The sequence below is a fragment of the Malaclemys terrapin genome, chromosome 4 (genome assembly GCF_027887155.1).
Source record: "Malaclemys terrapin pileata isolate rMalTer1 chromosome 4, rMalTer1.hap1, whole genome shotgun sequence".
Classification (NCBI taxonomy): Eukaryota; Metazoa; Chordata; order Testudines; family Emydidae; genus Malaclemys; species Malaclemys terrapin.
Window position 1 is genome coordinate 126,756,235 of NC_071508.1, and position 17,043 is coordinate 126,773,277.

General features: G+C 39.7%; 1 protein-coding gene across 4 annotated transcripts in view; it reads left to right on the top strand.

Moving 5' to 3' along the window:
* The window catches only part of AK7 (adenylate kinase 7), a 53,211-nt gene that overhangs the window by 13,729 nt on the left and 22,439 nt on the right, over positions 1-17,043 (top strand). For all 4 annotated transcript variants that reach the window (XM_054028445.1, XM_054028444.1, XM_054028446.1 and 1 more), the window contains exons 6-13: positions 2,974-3,057; positions 6,015-6,103; positions 6,941-7,031; positions 7,845-7,922; positions 9,106-9,255; positions 12,286-12,414; positions 13,685-13,826; positions 15,519-15,647. In XM_054028445.1, the coding sequence (XP_053884420.1) occupies positions 2,974-3,057; positions 6,015-6,103; positions 6,941-7,031; positions 7,845-7,922; positions 9,106-9,255; positions 12,286-12,414; positions 13,685-13,826; positions 15,519-15,647 (892 nt within the window). The remainder of the gene's footprint in view (positions 1-2,973; positions 3,058-6,014; positions 6,104-6,940; positions 7,032-7,844; positions 7,923-9,105; positions 9,256-12,285; positions 12,415-13,684; positions 13,827-15,518; positions 15,648-17,043) is intronic.

The following is a 17,043-nucleotide window of genomic DNA, read 5'->3' on the forward strand; positions in this document are numbered from 1 at the left end:
TTTTAACCAGATTGTTCCATTTACAATAGTTGGGGCTTTGATTACTTTTTTTAGATGGGTGCTTATCTGCCATGATTTTTGGTGCAATTTTGTTTACTGGTATTTGATTAATAAACAAAACCATATTTCCCAAAATAGGTTTTCCCATTATTTTTTCAAAAGCAACAATCTTATTATGGAAGGATTTACCATTACACCACATTTTCATAATTTAAGAGCCATGACTTATTTTACATGAGTATTAACCAATTTGTTAATTAGTCACATTTAGGGTGACTACATCAAATTTTAAACTTTAAGTAGTACAGTCCAGAGTACTTATATTTAGATTCTTATTATAACTAAATTTAAACATTAGATGTCCTTCCCCCTTAGTATGTACCAATACCTGTATTGCTTTTTAAAAAACTTTGGCTTTAGATATTTATATGTCACATTTTTGCCATCTTTCCACCATATTTTAAATTTAACCTTAAAAGGTTTTTTTTTTTTTTACATTTGGTTTTATTTGGTTCTATTTTTTTAGGCTGTTCCACAAATAGTGGAATGTATTATTTCCTTTGATTTATACCTTCATTTTAGAGGTGCTTCCATATGTATATTTATGTACCCCTAAATTTGTTCAAATATTCAAAAAACAAGCCAGAAGCCATATTTTTCTCTCTTTAATTATGAGGATTCTTAATATTGAAGCCATGGCTATTATTTCATAGGAATAGTGTCCAATGCTTTCAGCTTTATTATTTTAAATACTTACACTAACCTTTATTTTTTTCCCTAAATTATAACATACACAATTTTTTTTATTAAGCACAAAATAAAAAGCAAAGCAAGCATAAGCAATTAGCCAATTACAAAAAAAAATTGTAGCACCATATTTACACTTTAAATTCAAGGTCTATACAGGATAATTTTCAGTGCAATTGGGCATTCCTTTTTCTTTCATAATTTACTGTTCTGAGCCACACAAGAATTTACATACATTAATCATGGCATTTTGTCCCCCACAATTTTAACACATGCTTTGATTTTTACCATATTCTGCTTTGTTTTTAATTTATACATTGGGAAACTTCTTTATGTACACATCCTGTTGATCCAGTATAATTTTCTCCACTGTTTCTGCAGTATATAGTCTTAGAATGCACCCTGTTGCTCCTTTGAGTTAGTAGGTGCAGTTCAGCCACCTGCCTGGACAGAGGCCTGCTTCCCTTCTTAAGGGGGTCTCTGTAGACATTGGGGTGGGGTGGGGGGGAAAGGGAATCTAGCCCCACCCTCTACTTCAGGTTCCAGCCCAGGGACCCTAATGATAGCAGCAGTTGGCAGCTTTCCCTTCACCACCAGAGCTACTTCAATTCCTTGGGCCACTTCCCTATGGGCCGCTTTTTCTAGCTTCACCCTTGCTTCAGCAACACTTCCTCTCCTCTAGCTTCTTTCACTGGGGCTCACGTGTGGGAACTGGAAGGAGAGCTTTTAAGCAGTATGAATGGGACCTTGATTGGTTCCAGCTGTCTCCATTAGCCTAATGGCCTTAACAGATTAATTGGCACCAGGTGTCCCAAGTAGCCTGGAACAGCCCCTTTTTGGCTATCCAGGGAACAGAAACCTGCTCATCCTGAGGCTGATACACCTGCCTTCTCCCGCTCTCTTTTCTCCTTCTGGTTTGAGTCCGTCACTATATATATCTATATCTATATAGATATATATGTTCCAACAGACCTACATTGCAAGATTATAGCTTGATGTAAAATGTTAATACGAATTTTATAGTCACAATCGTGGGTAATACATTCTCATGCATATGACTTATGGCACTAAAAAGATACTTTTAGAAGTCCTAAATCCTTTCAAAGGTCCATTAGCCCATATTTCAATGGTCTACGGTAAATATTTCGTCTTTAATCTCCCCTGATTCTTATCTTTTTATTCCAGTGATTATTAAAAAGCTATTAGAGTCAACTGATCTGAGAAATATTTCCTGTTTGTTATTGTAAACTTTTAATTATTTAAATATGTAAATCAGGTTCCCTTTATGTAGTATTTTGTCTATAAAATTAAAGATTGACTGACAGTGGTCTTAGTTATATGTTTCTGAAATGTGTTTTCAAGAGATCCATTATCCTCATAGTGAAAAAAATAGACTGTCACTTCTGCTTCTATTCCATTAGTAATGATTGCAGGCTATTTTATAGAGTCACATAGATAGGATGTCTAGGATATTCACAGCATGAAGATGAATTTTGTTTCCCCTGGAAATTTTTAAAATTTATCTTAGTTTAAAGGAAACACTTGAAAGTCCTCGCTGTTAAGAGAACCTTCATCTGTCTCTTGCTCCTAATGTATTTATAGAACCTATTTCCTTTAATGTTCCTTGTGATGTGTAACTCATTTTGTGCTTTAGCCTTTCAGATTTTGTCCCTGCATACTTTGCACTATTATTTTGTATTCATCCTTAGCAATTTGTCCATGTTACCACTTTTAGTAGAATTGCTTTTGATTTTTCAGGTCATGAAAGATGCTGGATGGGAATGTAACAATTTAGTCTCTTGAAAGAAGTTCTCTGAAAAAAGTGGATATAACATGTTGATAAGATACTTAATTCCCCTCTCTCCTCATCCTCTGTATCCAAAAGAAGAGCTGCACTTAAATCATTTTCATGCAGATTTAATTAGCCCCACTGGCACCAGTGGTCTGTCTTTCTTGATGAATCTCACTTGGATTCAGGATACTTTGGGGAATGATAGTTCCTAGCCTGCTTGTTAGTTTCACTATTGGTTTCTGCTGGCAGTATTAGCAAAAGGCCTATTACCCCATTAGTAGTTATGTAGGAATTCATCTCACTTCCATGTTGAAGTGATGTAAGTGAACTATTCCATATATAGAATTCAAGTGCAATTTCACGGTAAGTCAACAAAATTTAATTTATAACACTGTTCATAGTGTTTTTTAAAACTTTCCTGTTTTACTCCACAGAACAAAAACAAATTTTCAACCTATGTTGTTGCTTCAGGACTTCAGTATGGAGCTGAAGAAGGAATATTTCACTACTTTTTTAAGGTAGACTTTTTCAATTTTGGTGAAGTTTAGTTTAATATTGCACAGTTCTTAAAGGTAAATTGAAAAGGATTTTAATAACAGCAGTATTACTGTACTCTGAATATCTCTACTAACAAGGCAGAGGACCTGTTCCAATGCCTCTTGAAGTCCATTCCCAGAGTCTGCACTTAAAAGTTATACCAGCATAACTGTTTTGACTAGGAGTGTGAAAAAAATACATACACTAGTTAACATAGTTATTTTGGCAAAACCCCCCATTAGAGAGACAACTATACCGACAGAAAAGTACTTCTGTTGTCATAGCTAATGTTGTTTGTGGAGATGGTATTACTATGCCGGAAGAACTGTTCATTCTGACAGTTCATGCTGTGTCTACACTGGGGGTCTATACTGGCATAGCTACGCCAATACGGAATCATAGAAATTTAAGTCTAGAAGGGACCTTGAGAGGTTATCTAGTCCAGCCCCCTGTGCTGAGGCAGGACCAAGTAAATCAAGGCCATCCCTGAGAGGTGTTTTTCTAAACTGTTCTTAAAAACCTCCATGGACTAGGATTTGTGGAAGTAGAGAAAGAACTGACAGGGATTTGAAGGGGATTTCATATTCAAACAGTCCCCTTGTGTGAGCAAGAGTCAGGCTAGCTGTAACCCTAATAACACGAGATTTGTAGAAGCGAGGATTGTGTGAGGCGAGTGGGAAAGAACTGTATGAGAAGTTGTGACCTTGTGTTAGATAAGTATGGAATGCAGACTATAGTCTAAATTGTTGAGGAAAATAAGATATCAGGAGGATGTACATCTCTACCCTCATATAACGTGACCCGATATAACACAAATTTGGATATAACGCGGTAAAGCAGTGCTCCGGGGAGCCGGGGCTGCACACTCCGATGGATCAAAGCAAGTTCGATATAACGTGGTTTCACCTATAACACAGTAAGATTTTTTGACTCCCGAGGACAGCGTTATATCGAGGTAGAGGTGCATGTATAAACAAAATGCAGCTGTTGCCCATTATTGTATGTAACAAAAGGTATAAATGTTTGCTGTAATTGTTTACCTGGAGAGAAATCTGTTTAGCTCTCTCCCTCCACGCAATTGCTAGAGATAATAAAGTATCTGACTTGCTGCACCCAACCTGAGAGTGAGAACTCTGTTTTTCTCTGACAGATTCCACAGCCTCCCTTGAAGCCTATTCCAGTATTTAACTATCCTTATAGTTAGAAAGTTTTTCTTAACAACTAACTCAAATCTCACCTCCTGCAGATTAAGCCCATTACTTCTTGTCCGACCTTCAATGGACATGGAGAACATCTGACTAGCATCCTCTTTATAAAACCCCTTAACATATTTGAAGACTGTTTTTCAGGTCCAGCCTCAGTCTTCTTTTCTCAAAACTAATATACCCAGTTCTTTTAATCTTTCCACACAGGTCAGTTTTTCTAAACCTTTTTCATTTTTGTTGCCCTCCTTTGAACTCTCTCTAATTTGTCCACATCTTTCTGAAAGTGTGGTACCCAAACCCAGACCCAGCTGAGGCCTCATCAGTGCCAAATACAGCAGGACAATTACTTCTAGTATCTTACATACAATGCTCCTGTTATCCCAGAATATTAGCTTCTTTTGCAACTGAATCACATTGTTGGCTCATATTCAATTCGTGATCCACTATAGCCCCCTGATTCTTTTGAGCGGTACTACTACCTAGCCAGTTATTCCCCGTTTTGTATTTGTACAGTTGATTTTTCCTTCCTAAGTGGAGTACTTTACACTTGTCTTTATTGAATTTCATCTTGTTGATTTCAGACCAGTTCTCTAATTTGTCAAGGTCTTTCTGAATTCTAATCATGTCCTAAAAAGGGTCAGCAACCCACCCAGCTTGGTGTCACCTGCAACTTTTATATGTGTACTCTACACTCCATTATCAAAGTCATTAATTAAAATATTGAATAGCATCAGATGCAGGATAGACCCCTGTAGGACCTCACTAGATACACCCTCCCAGTTTGACAGTGAACCATTGATAATTACTCTTTGAGTATGGTCTTTCAATCAGTTATACACCCACCTTATTGTAATTCCATCTGGACCACATCTCCCTTGTTTGCTTATGAGATTGTCATGTGGGACTGTGTCAAAAGCCTTAAAATCAAGATATGTCAGTTCTACAGCTTCCCCCAACCACTAGGCCAGTAACCCTGTAAAAAAGGAAATTAAGTTGCTGCTTGAGAACTTATTAGAGACTGCCATTAAATAATTGTCTGACCCCACCCTCTAATTTCCCGCAACTGTGACTATTTCAATCGATAGCAAAAGAAAAAATGCTTAAAATAAACACTGATATTATTCCTTGAAATTATATATTTAAAAAAATCAAATTCTGCCCAGCCTATAAATACAGCTATGCCAGCATAGGATCTGTAGTGTGGACATGGCCACATTGAGTCATAAATGTGGCCATGTCCACACTACATCCATCGGAGTGTGCAGCCCCTTTTAGTTTAAAACATATTCAGTCATTCACAGTTTTTGAACTCTATCCCAGTATATCCTATGTTGGTAAGAGCATATCTATCATGGAGCCTCAATGGAGTGTGCAGGATGCCTGTTGGGGATTAGGTAAACAATGTTTTGTTCAGTATAGTGTGATTTTTTTTTTCCCCCCAAAGCTTTCTTCATTTCTGTTTTCATTTTATATCCTTTGGGATATAAAATAATAATAATAAAGCTTTCCCCAAACTGAGCAGTTCTGTCAAAAATGCCACTACCTTTGTAGGCTCTTTGTAGGCTGGCAATCAGCAGCTCGCAGAATTGATTACTCAGCTGCGGCTCATACTCACATACAAGAAACTGAACATTAAAATCCAGGATGTACCTAGTTTCACCAACCGTACATATGTTCCTTTTTGCAACTCTAATTAAATATAACTCTCCTGCTTCATTTGTATTTATTTTCAGACAGCTTGGCTTGGTGAGACTCCTGCAATACCAGTTTTTGGTGATGGAAACAATTTTCTTCCAACCATTCATGTTGTTGATTTAGCAGCGTAAGTATGCTTTTTAGGGATGGCCATCCCTGGAAATGCTTAGTATCCATATATATATCAAAACCATACCTACCAGTGGAGATTTCAGACAGCTGCTACCATTTTTTTTTTTATTTTAATTTTTTAAAATGGACTACAGTTGACTTTGGCACATCATTTTCAGGCAAATGGAGATTTAAATATTTCCAACATGATATATTGGAAGGGAGGGATATATCGGGGGGAGGGATAGCTCAGTGGTTTGAGCATTGGCCTGCTAAACCCAGGGTTGTGAGCTCAATCCTTGAGGGGGCCATTTAGGGATCTGGGGCAAAATCAATACTTGGTCCTGCTAGTGAAGGCAGGGGGCTGGACTCGATGACCTTTCAAGGTCCCTTCCAGTTCTATGAGATAGGTATATCTCCATATTAAAAAAAAAAAAAAAAAAAAAAAAGAAATAGGCCTTCTGGAAGTAATAACTTACAGTCACATTGAGGCCATGCTTTCAAGAAATTCCTAGAAGTACCATGTCCAGAACATAGTACCATAAACCAAATGGAACCAACATGAAACTGCACCACAGTTTTTGAAACCAGAATAGAAAGGACAAGTAGCAGCTTGGTGTATATTTTCTAGAGACATTGCTCCATATTTCTGAAGTGTCTTGGCCAAACTGAGATATCTAATTATATTATCTTATGAATAAAAATCAACATGAAAATAGCATGCTTTGGAATGTTCACCTTCAGAGTTTCCTCATACCTTTGCCTTGGGGTTGCTTCTATATTATATTTCATGTTAAAGACACAATATTTTTCCTTCCACTAATGGACATTGATTGCATTTGCTATATTGCAGGGTGTTACAAAATATAGCTGACCATAGGCCAAGGACCCACTACATTGTGGCAGTGGATGAATCTATACATACTCTTCAGGCCATAGTTAAGGTAAAACAGCTTAATATTTTGTTTCTTTGTCTAGGTATCTTTTTAGTCTTGTAAATCCTTAGTCCTCACTCTGTCAAAAGTCCCTGAATCTTCCGTGAATTATTCTGCACAACAATTTTATAAAAACTAGTCTTGAAATCCATTTTAAACGAAATGCAAAATGTGGGCCCAGTCCTGCAGTCCATTTTCAGGCAAAATTATTAGTTTCAAAAGGGATTTTGCCTGTGATAAAGGGCTGATGGATTAGACCTTATGTTTTCATCCAGTTCATATATACTGTAATTAGGCAGTGTCTTTTTGAAATTCTTTTTTCCCTGGAATTGTAGGAATATAGTTTGTTCCTTTGTTTAATCACATGCCTTGAAGCAAAATCCAGCAAAATAACCTGGAAGCTGCTGTGAAGTAGCAATCTGGTGATTTTAACTCTCTATTATTTAAAAGTGCTTTCGAAGTAATTGGCAATTTATTTGCCTACTGTCACTGAAAATTGAACATACTGGAACAGAGATTCTCAGATGGTAATCCATGGACTGCAGAGCCTTTGGTGGTGGTCTGCAGAATGAAATATTTTGAGAATCATGTAGTGGGAGTGTTGGGAAAGAAAGCAGGTCCATGATTGGCTCTTGGCTTTATGTCGTGGTCCATAAAATAGAAAGCTTGCAACACTCCTTTTTTAGTATACAGCCCAGCAGAGGTATTCTACCCTGTCTCTAAACTTGAACTAGTACACACGTGTTCTTCAGATTGCTGTGCAACTCAAAAGTATGGATTAGATGAGAACCCAATTTAATGTACAATATTGTTTTCTGACAGTGCATTAGCAAAAATGTTGGACCAGGAAAAATCCAAAAGATTCCAAGAGAAAACGCTTTCTTAAGCAAAGACTTAATGGTTAGTATTTTGTTTCCTTTTTTGAATATCTTCTTTAAGGAAGGGATGTGAGATGAAAATAGAAATACCATGCAATGTACTTTTTTCTTATTGTTTACATCATCACAAATATATGACACCAAAAATGTCAACAAAAGTGCATAAACTATATTTAGATAAATAAAGTAAATGAAAAAGCAGGTTATAAACCACATAATAGAGAATTATGAGGAATATTTTGCTAGTATGTAGAGCCTGATCCTGAGGCTCTCCAGTGACGTATTGGAGTTGATGTGAGTTGAGGATGCTGAGCACCTCACAGGAGGCCTGCACAGAATTGAGCCTTTACAGAGGAAATAAGATGTAAATAGATGTAAAGAGCTACAAAAATGTTTATTCTGATTAGTCAATAAGATGTGGCAGATGTGAATTGTTTCTGTATTCTTGCAAGCAGCTTGGAGTAAACAAGGTATGAATTGTCAAAGGCACTTTAGAATGTGTCCCTTTAATATTTCAGTGTACGAATAATTGGGTGAATATGGTCTGTGTTATACAGGTCCTTCTAGCCTTAAAATCTATGAATTAGAATAGATTCAGGAGTTAAGAGAGATGGAATTAATGACTGCCGCTTCATTGGTTACAGTAACAAAATGCCCACAGATGGTAGTCTTTGCAGTATGGAGTTAGGTCTGGGAGAGAGACTATCAAGATAAAAATCATAATTGTTTCCTTAACTCTTTGTCATTAATAACAAACTAGATTATTAAAACTAAAATAAATTTTAAAATTCAATTATTGTCTTTAGGCCTGAATCATAGCCCATGAAAGTCAATGGGAGTCATTCCATTGACTTCAGAGCACTTTGGATTAGGGCCCTTTGTTTACTTTTTGCCCTTCACTCTGCTTAGAAAATGAAAGTTCCACTTTCTGGTTTCCATGCATGATCATAAGCCAGTGGTATAGTGACTGGATTTCCAATACTTCATGGGAATATTTAAATAAAAAATAAAACCTGTTTTCATTTAAATTGTTAAATAATCTTGAAAATATTAATTTTTGGTTTTGTAAAGCAGCACCCCCTACCCCCTCCAATTTTTTTTTTTTTAAATAAGACCTACATCTTGGGGTTAGGCTACTTGGCAGTGTCCCTTTAATATCAAACAGGGAACTCTCTGTGCAATTAAATATACTTTTGCTCCTTTAGCAAACACATTTGGATATGTTACTTGTGAACCTGCGAATGGAAGCTGTATTCTTGAAGGAGAACTTCAACATTAAGTGGGTTGCTCAGACAGGACTGGTGGAGAATATTGGGCAAGTCCTCAAAGAATACAAGCAAAGTCGGGGATTACTGGTAATTATTTCCTGGATGCTGTTTTGAAATGCTCTGATATTTTTCTAAGAGGAGTGTATAAATATACATTAAGTGACAATATTTGCAATGCTGTTAAGAGATGCAAAATAAACTGACAAATACAATATATTTGGGAACTAAAACTGAAAGAAGGACCGAAGAACTAAGCAGAAGAAATACTTTTCCTGTTGTCCCTAGAACTGAAATCCTGCAGGTGAAATCAGCAGAGGGCTGTGGCTCTGGAATTAGCTCTCTCATGGGATATACAATAATATGGTGACTTTTGGCATGAAATAAGAAACATCTGTTTACTCAGGTGTTTTGATTTTAAGGCTAGTCTACACGAGAAAGGCTTTGCCAACGTGGCTACATTGATATAGCTATATCAGCAGAGACCCTTAGTGGAGATGCAGTGTATATCTGCATAAGGAGATCTTTCATCAGTATAGGTAAATCATCTCCCAACGTAACATATGCTATATTGACTAAAGGAATTCTTTTGCCAGTATAGTTCCAGTTACATGTGGCGGACGGTTACATGTTGCCTCTGCTGCCCACCCATCGGCCCCTCCGTGCTCCCCTCCCCGTCCTCTCCTTGCTTTGCCCCTTCGTCCCCCCCAGCCCTGCTGCTCCTCCATATCCCCCCGTAGCAGGGCGTGTCCTGCTCCAAGAGCTGTGCAGAAAACCAGCTCCTGGTCAGAGCACTGAGCTCTCACCAAAAGCTTGGCCAGCAGGCTCCTTCCTTCCTCCACTGCCTCTGGCTGGGCTGATGCCCCGGGAAATCCCAAGACCCTCCGGCCTGAGGCGCAGGCCAGGAAGAGCCAAGCTCTGCATATGCCAAAGCCCCACACGTGGCTGGCGTGGGGAAGCCACTCTGCCCCTCAGCTATGCTCTGGAGTGGCAGAGGGGAAGCGATTTCCAGCGTGTTCACGCCCTGAACCTGCAGGCTCCACAGCAGCCCCCCGGGTAGGGGCTTAGCACCCTCTTCATCCACCCCTCCTTCCCTGGGTTCGCTGAAGCCCCTGCCCTCAGGTTCCCTAAGCCCTGGTGCACAATGCATCCTTAGGGCTTAACCCCTTCCTGCCTGCGCTGTAGCCAGGGGACAGGAGGTGACTGCGTTATGTCAGTGGCCAGCAGCAGCCTGGAGGTGTTAGCTGCCTTTTGACACTGTGCGGGCAGGAAGGGACAAGCTGCTTCCAGCCACATGGGAGTGGTGGGGTGAAGGGGAGATGAGCTCTGCAAAGACACGGACCCCCGCCACCACAACCTCTCCCTTGCAGCTGGAAGGCTGCTGCTTGCCACATTCTGGTGTGAACCCTGGTGGCAGAAATCTGGGGATGGGGGGCATGTGACCATGTGTGCACACACCCCATGTGTTGCCTCAAGAAGATGTGGTGCCAAGTACCAGCAGGGGTGGGTCAGTCCCAGGGACTCAGCCAGGCATAGAGGACGGAGAGTGCCGGGCAAGGAGGGTCGGGTTGGTTGGTCAAATCCCCCACCCCATGTGAGAGAGATGAATGGGAGTGCGTGTGTGTCACGCCTCCCCAGGTGTGTGTGGGGGTGGTAGGAGTGTGTGTGTGTGTGTAACTCCTCCCTGTGTGAACCCTAAAGCCTTAAAGATAAGAATGTAAATAAAAAGAATCCAGCTACCCAGTATTTCTTTTTAACAGGGGCTCAGTCAACTTGATGTTAATTTGAATGTTTGTACTATTGATTGCCGCTGAACTCACTTGAATACGAGTAATTTTACCATATGTCCCGTATTCAGCATAGGGAAATATGGTCACCCTGCTTATGATCCCTGTTTCTTTTTCCAGAGTGTTCAGGATCCATTTTAGAACTTGCCAGGAGGTGGGGAGTGGGGGGATTTGTGACCTGTAAATCTGCTCTCTCTTTTCTCCAGGGGCCCACTGGGAATTACCCCCTGAGTTGGGTCACTGGGCCCTCCTCATTCTTGGAGCCTATCCCTGCTCTGCCTATAGATTCTTGGTCCATTTTTGCCATGTTAGAGTCACAGTTGCTCTGGTGGCTAGGGGATACCACATGCCTGCCTGACTCATAGCACTGGGACCTAACAGAATTGGGGACAGAAGGCTGAGTGCAGGCTGGGCACACATCACTGTCTGCTGAGCCTGGGAAGGCAGTCTCACAGATGGAGCACCATTTGGATTTCATTTGGTGCTTTCTAGGGTGCTTTGCCATATCCAGAAGGTGCAGAGGAGCTGGCAGGATGCACTGCAGCTCAGGCTCCAGGGGGTTCCAACACCCGGCTAAAAAACTGGCCAACGGGAGAAGGGAGGATGATTGCTTCTTACCCCAAATTTTGACACTCTTCCCCGCTCCCCCCCAAAAAACCCCCCCAAACTGTAGGCAGATGTCAATGTGGGAGCTAGGGGCGGCTCTATGTATTTTGCCGCCCCAAGCATGGCAGTCAGGCAGCTTTCGGCAGCATGCCTGCGGGAGGTCTGCTGGTAATGCAGACTCGGCGGCATGCCTGCGGGAGGTCCGCCGGTCCCGCGCCTTCGGCATACCCGCCACCGAATTGCCGCTGAAGCCACGGGACCGGCAGACCTCCCGCAGGCATGCCACTGAAGGCAGCCTGACTGCCCCCTCACAGTGACCGGCAGGCCACGCTCCACGGCTTGCTGCCCCAGGTCGCGCTTGGTGCGCTGGTGACTGGAGCCGCCCCTGGTGGGAGCTTTAAAAACCGCTCTCCACACATCTCAGAGTCAGAGAAACTGGAGGAAAGCAGGAGCTGAGGGAGCATGGCCAGACCATGTGGCTCCAAAACTCTGATCCATCTCTGTGAGCTGCCCAGATGTCAAGAATTGTAGGAGATACTGAGCTCCAGAAATAGGAGGACATCCAAGGGCAGAATTTATACACTGAAAGTTCATCTAAAATAGGTATCCAATTTTATGTTAATTTGTTTGTTCATATATTTTCTACTGGTCGTAGGGGAAAGACCAGTCATTTAAAACAAAAATCACACTCTTTGCTTAATTCCTTTTTATCTTCGTTTTCTTTCAGCCAGTCAAAATTTGTGTTCTTGGTCCTCCTGCAATTGGGAAATCTACCATTGCTGAAGAACTCTGCAAACACTACAAGCTACATCACATTAAAATAAAGGATGTAATTTCTGAAGCAATAGAAAATCTGGTACGTGGGTAACTCTTCTTTAGGATTTATTATTTTGGTTTTCATAGTCTTAAAATGTAAAATGTTTGAAATCATTTAAGAATTAGTTAGAAAACTGTGATTTAGAAGTTGAAGAATGACCATAGGAAATAACCTTCTTCTAGTAGACTGCAATGAGGAATTAAAAATATCCTAACTCCATTGTAGATGCCCAACTGTGGCTGTTGAAACTAATCCCTGCCTTTTCCATTCTTCAGTATCTGCAAAAGCCAAAACATATTTGATTTAACCTAGGCTGTAAAGGCATGATCTTGTGACATGCTGAGTACTGAGCACTCCTTATTTTAACTGATTGTAATTAGTGAAGATGGCTCACCACCACACAGCTTAGGGCCTTAGATCAGCTGCATATCTATATAATAAGATTCCAGGATTGTCACTCTGTGTGTCTTATGTGTGTCACTCCTAGAATGTCTGAGTCACTGTGAAGCTAGAAAAGTACAGTTGAAAGCTCTTTTTATTCAGAATATCACCAGGTTCAATCATCACTAGGATTTGGAGCCTGTTACCATCTAATTTTTAAGTTCTCAGCCATTTTGACTTTGAGTTACACCTGTACTGTGTGCACCTATAGTAAGGAATGTATCTATGCCATGCCAAGGGTCCTAGACCATTGTGATATCAGCCCAATCACCACTCTTAGTCTACAGTTATTTGCATGCAAAAATGTCAATGGTTGTATGAAGGAATCTGCACAACTCCCCCTACACACAACACAGCCTCCCCTCCACAACACAACCAGCATACACAAAACCCCAAATACACATAGACTGTCACTGTAGCACATTCCCCTCATTTGCCACCCACACAAATCCACACAACACTCCCCACACACAAATCAACACATCAGCCACACAACACAATCAGCACACACAGTAACCCCAAACATCACTCTTAAGCCTAGAATGTCTGTTGAATCAGTAGAAAAAGCTACAAGAATGGTTGAGAGCGCTTTTGGTTTAAAATATCACCAGGTTCAATCACCATTGGGATTCATGGTCTGTTACCATCTACCTGTTAAATTCTGACCCATTATTGGCTTTTTTACATACATAACTTTATGAATTACACCTGTGTGACAGCACAGGCTTTCAGCTACTAGGCTGATACTAAGATGCAGTGGCCCAAATGTTGTCCTTAATTATACCTGTCTAATACCAAAGGCAGAATTTAGCCAAACTATTTTTGAACCTTGTTTTTTTTTTTTTTTTTTTTTTTTTTTGGTATATAGGAGAAAATTATTGCTCCTAAAGAAACAGTGGAAACTGAAGAGGTGGATGAGGAGGGAGAAGAAGATGATGAAGAAGGGGACAGTATAGAAGAGGCACAAGAACTCTTAGATGGAGTCAAAGAAAACATGGAGCAGAATGGAGGTAAGGCATGAAAGGATTGATAATGGTAGCCTGGATTTTAGTTAATAGATATAACTTTTATACAAATGAAAAATCAGGAAATTGATTTGTGCCTGTTCCTTTAGGCCTTATAGCTCCCATTGAAGGCAAGGGTCATGCCCCCTTTTGCAGCATTATGAACCTTAACCTCACTTACCTTTGTGCAATTCCACTGAAATGATTGGGGTTGTATGAGAGTAATGGGGCAGAATTTGACCTAATGTGCCTGTTAAAAGTCATATACATTTTTAAACACTGGAAAGCTATTATAATAGTAGAAATTCTTTCTTGATGTTTTTATTGTTTTCTATTTATATTTTTACGCAGCCCTTTTGACACGACAAACTGACATTTTACTTACAGCTCTATATTCAGTCTCTCTAGATTCTTGGCGAAAATATTTTCTAATTAATTATATCATGCTTACCTTTCAGATGTGAGAGCCTAATTAATGTCGCTTAAAATAAAAAGCTAGCCAGGTCTTACTGGGTTTCTTGATTGCAACTAACCTTGAAAAAAAAAACAATTAACTTTTTGTTCTTTGTTTCCCCTCCCTCCCCTTTGGTGCAGGGTAAATAATGCTTACCCATATTTGTAAAATGCTTTAAGGTCTCTGGATGGAAAAAGTCCCATATAAGTGTTTTAATTATTATTCGTGGCTAAAGTCCTGTGTGCTTTTGGCCTTGTGCTTCTTAACACTACTGAGGTCTGCAATGATTTCCCATGAAAAAGCACTGTATGATGCATCCTTTTGCCTAATTAATGCATGCTTTGTCTGCAAAGTCATATGCTTGTAGCTCACCCAAGGAGTGCATTAATGAGCACTGCTGCATCATCTCTTGTGTGGCTTTGCTTTATTGTTAAAACAATGAAACCTTTTACAATCAAAATATTTTGATTACAGTGGCTTATATATATTTAATTAAGACTTTTTAAAAATGAAGCAAAGGGAAGGGGAGGGAGTTGGAGTCATGATTACAGAAGAAGTAAGAATCTGAGTTTTATTCCCAGGACATTGGGGTTTTATTGTAACGTTTATTCAATGACCTGGGCTAAATCACTAAAACGACTTTGTGCCTCAGTTTACCCATCTGAGTGAGCATAATACCTGTCTCACATGGGTTTTGCCAAGTGTTTTAATAACAAATTGAATATGTGTTTGTAAATCTGTTTGAGACCCTTAGTAAAATCCAACATTTTGCAAACTTAACTGTTCTGCTACATTCCTCTCTCTAAATGTTTTTTTGTTTTGTCAAGTAAACTCAGAAATTAATTCTAGATGCTTCAAGAGACACTGCAAGTCCCTGGCGGTTACCAGTATGTTATACTACTATGTCTCATTTATTTATTTATTTATTTATTTAACTCCTTTGATCTCGGGATAATAGTTAAACTCATCAGACATAAACAGTTTTATGAAAGGAGTCTTTCATTTTATACCTGATAATTTTGTGGTACTCTGAAGGCTCTGAAACATATCAATACATATTACCATAGGTGATTCTGAGTATTATCAAATAGTGATCCCAAGCAGATTGTTAGGCATTCTAAGATCTTAACTCAAAGACTCTCTGACAAGTGTATAAAAATGTTAGTAAAATCTTTCAGATGTTCATCTTCCACATAAACTATACATAGGTTAACTCTATTTGAATGCATATATTAAATTTTCAGGTCATCTAGAGGATCAGTATGTGATTAAATTCATGAAAGAAAAGCTAAAGTCTATGCCTTGCAAGAATCAAGGATATATTTTGGATGGGTTTCCAAAGACTTATGACCAGGCAAAAGATCTATTTAATCGTAAGTTACAGAGTTCTGCTGTATTTGTTGTGTATGTATGAAGACTGGAAAAGGGCAAATAAAGTGCCAATCTATAAAAAGGGAAATAAGGACAACCCAGGGAATTACAGACCAGTCAGTCAGCTTAACTTCTATACCCAGAAAGATAATGGAGCAAATAATTAAGCAATCAATTTGCAAACATCTAGAAGATAATAAGGTGATAAGTACCAGTCAGCATAGATTTGTCAAAAACAAATCATGTCAAACCAACTTGATAGCTTTATTTAACAGGGTAACAAGCCTTGTTGATGGAGGAAAGTGGTAGACATGGTATATCTTGACTTTAGTAAAGCTTTTGATACTGTCTCGCATGACAGTCTCATAAACTAACTAGGGAAATGCAATCTAGATGGAGCTATTATAAGGTAGGTGCAAAACTGGTTGGAAAACCATTCCCAAAGAGAACAGGAGTACTTGTGGCATCTTAGAGACTAACAAATTTATTTGAGCATAAGCTTTCGTGGGCTATAGCCCACTTCTTCGGATGCATAGAATGGAACATATATTGAGGAGATATATATACACATACAGAGAGCATGAAAAGGTGGGAGTTGTCTTACCAACTCTGAGAGGCCAATTAAGTAAGAGGGAAAAAAAAGACTTTTGAAGTGATAATCAAGATAGCCCAGTACAGACAGTTTGATAAGAAGTGTGAGAGTACTTACATGGGGAGATAGATTCAATGTTTGTAATGGCTCAGCCATTCCCAGTCTCTATTTAAGCCTAAATTGATTGTATCTAATTTGCGTATCAATTCAAGCTCAGCAGTGTCTCGCTGGAGTCTGTTTTTGAAGCTTTTTTTGTTGCAAAATTGCCACCCACAGGTCTGTCATTGAATGACCAGACAGGTTAAAGTGTTCTCCTACTGGTTTTTGACTGTTATGATTCCTGATGTCAGATTTGCGTCCATTAATTCTTTTGCGTAGAGACTGTTCGGTTTGGCCAGTGTACATGGCAGAGGGGCATTGCTGGCACATGATGGCATATATCACATTGGTAGATGTGCAGGTGAATGAGCCCCTGATGGCATAGCTGATGTGATTAGGTCCTATGATGGTATCACTTGAATAGATATGTGGGCAGAGTTGGCATTGGGCTTTGTTGCAAGAATAGGTTCCTGGGTCAGTGTTTTTGTTCAGTGATGTGTGGTTGCTGGTGAGTATTTGCTTCAGGTTGGGGGGTTGTCTTGGGGGGTTGTCTGTAAGCGAGGACAGGTCTGTCTCCCAAGATCTGTGAGAGTGAGGGATCATCTTTCAAGATAGGTTGTAGATCTTTGATGATGCACTGGAGAGGTTTTAGTTGGGGGCTGAAGGTGACAGCTAGTGGTGTTCTGTTTATTTTCTTTGTTGAGCCT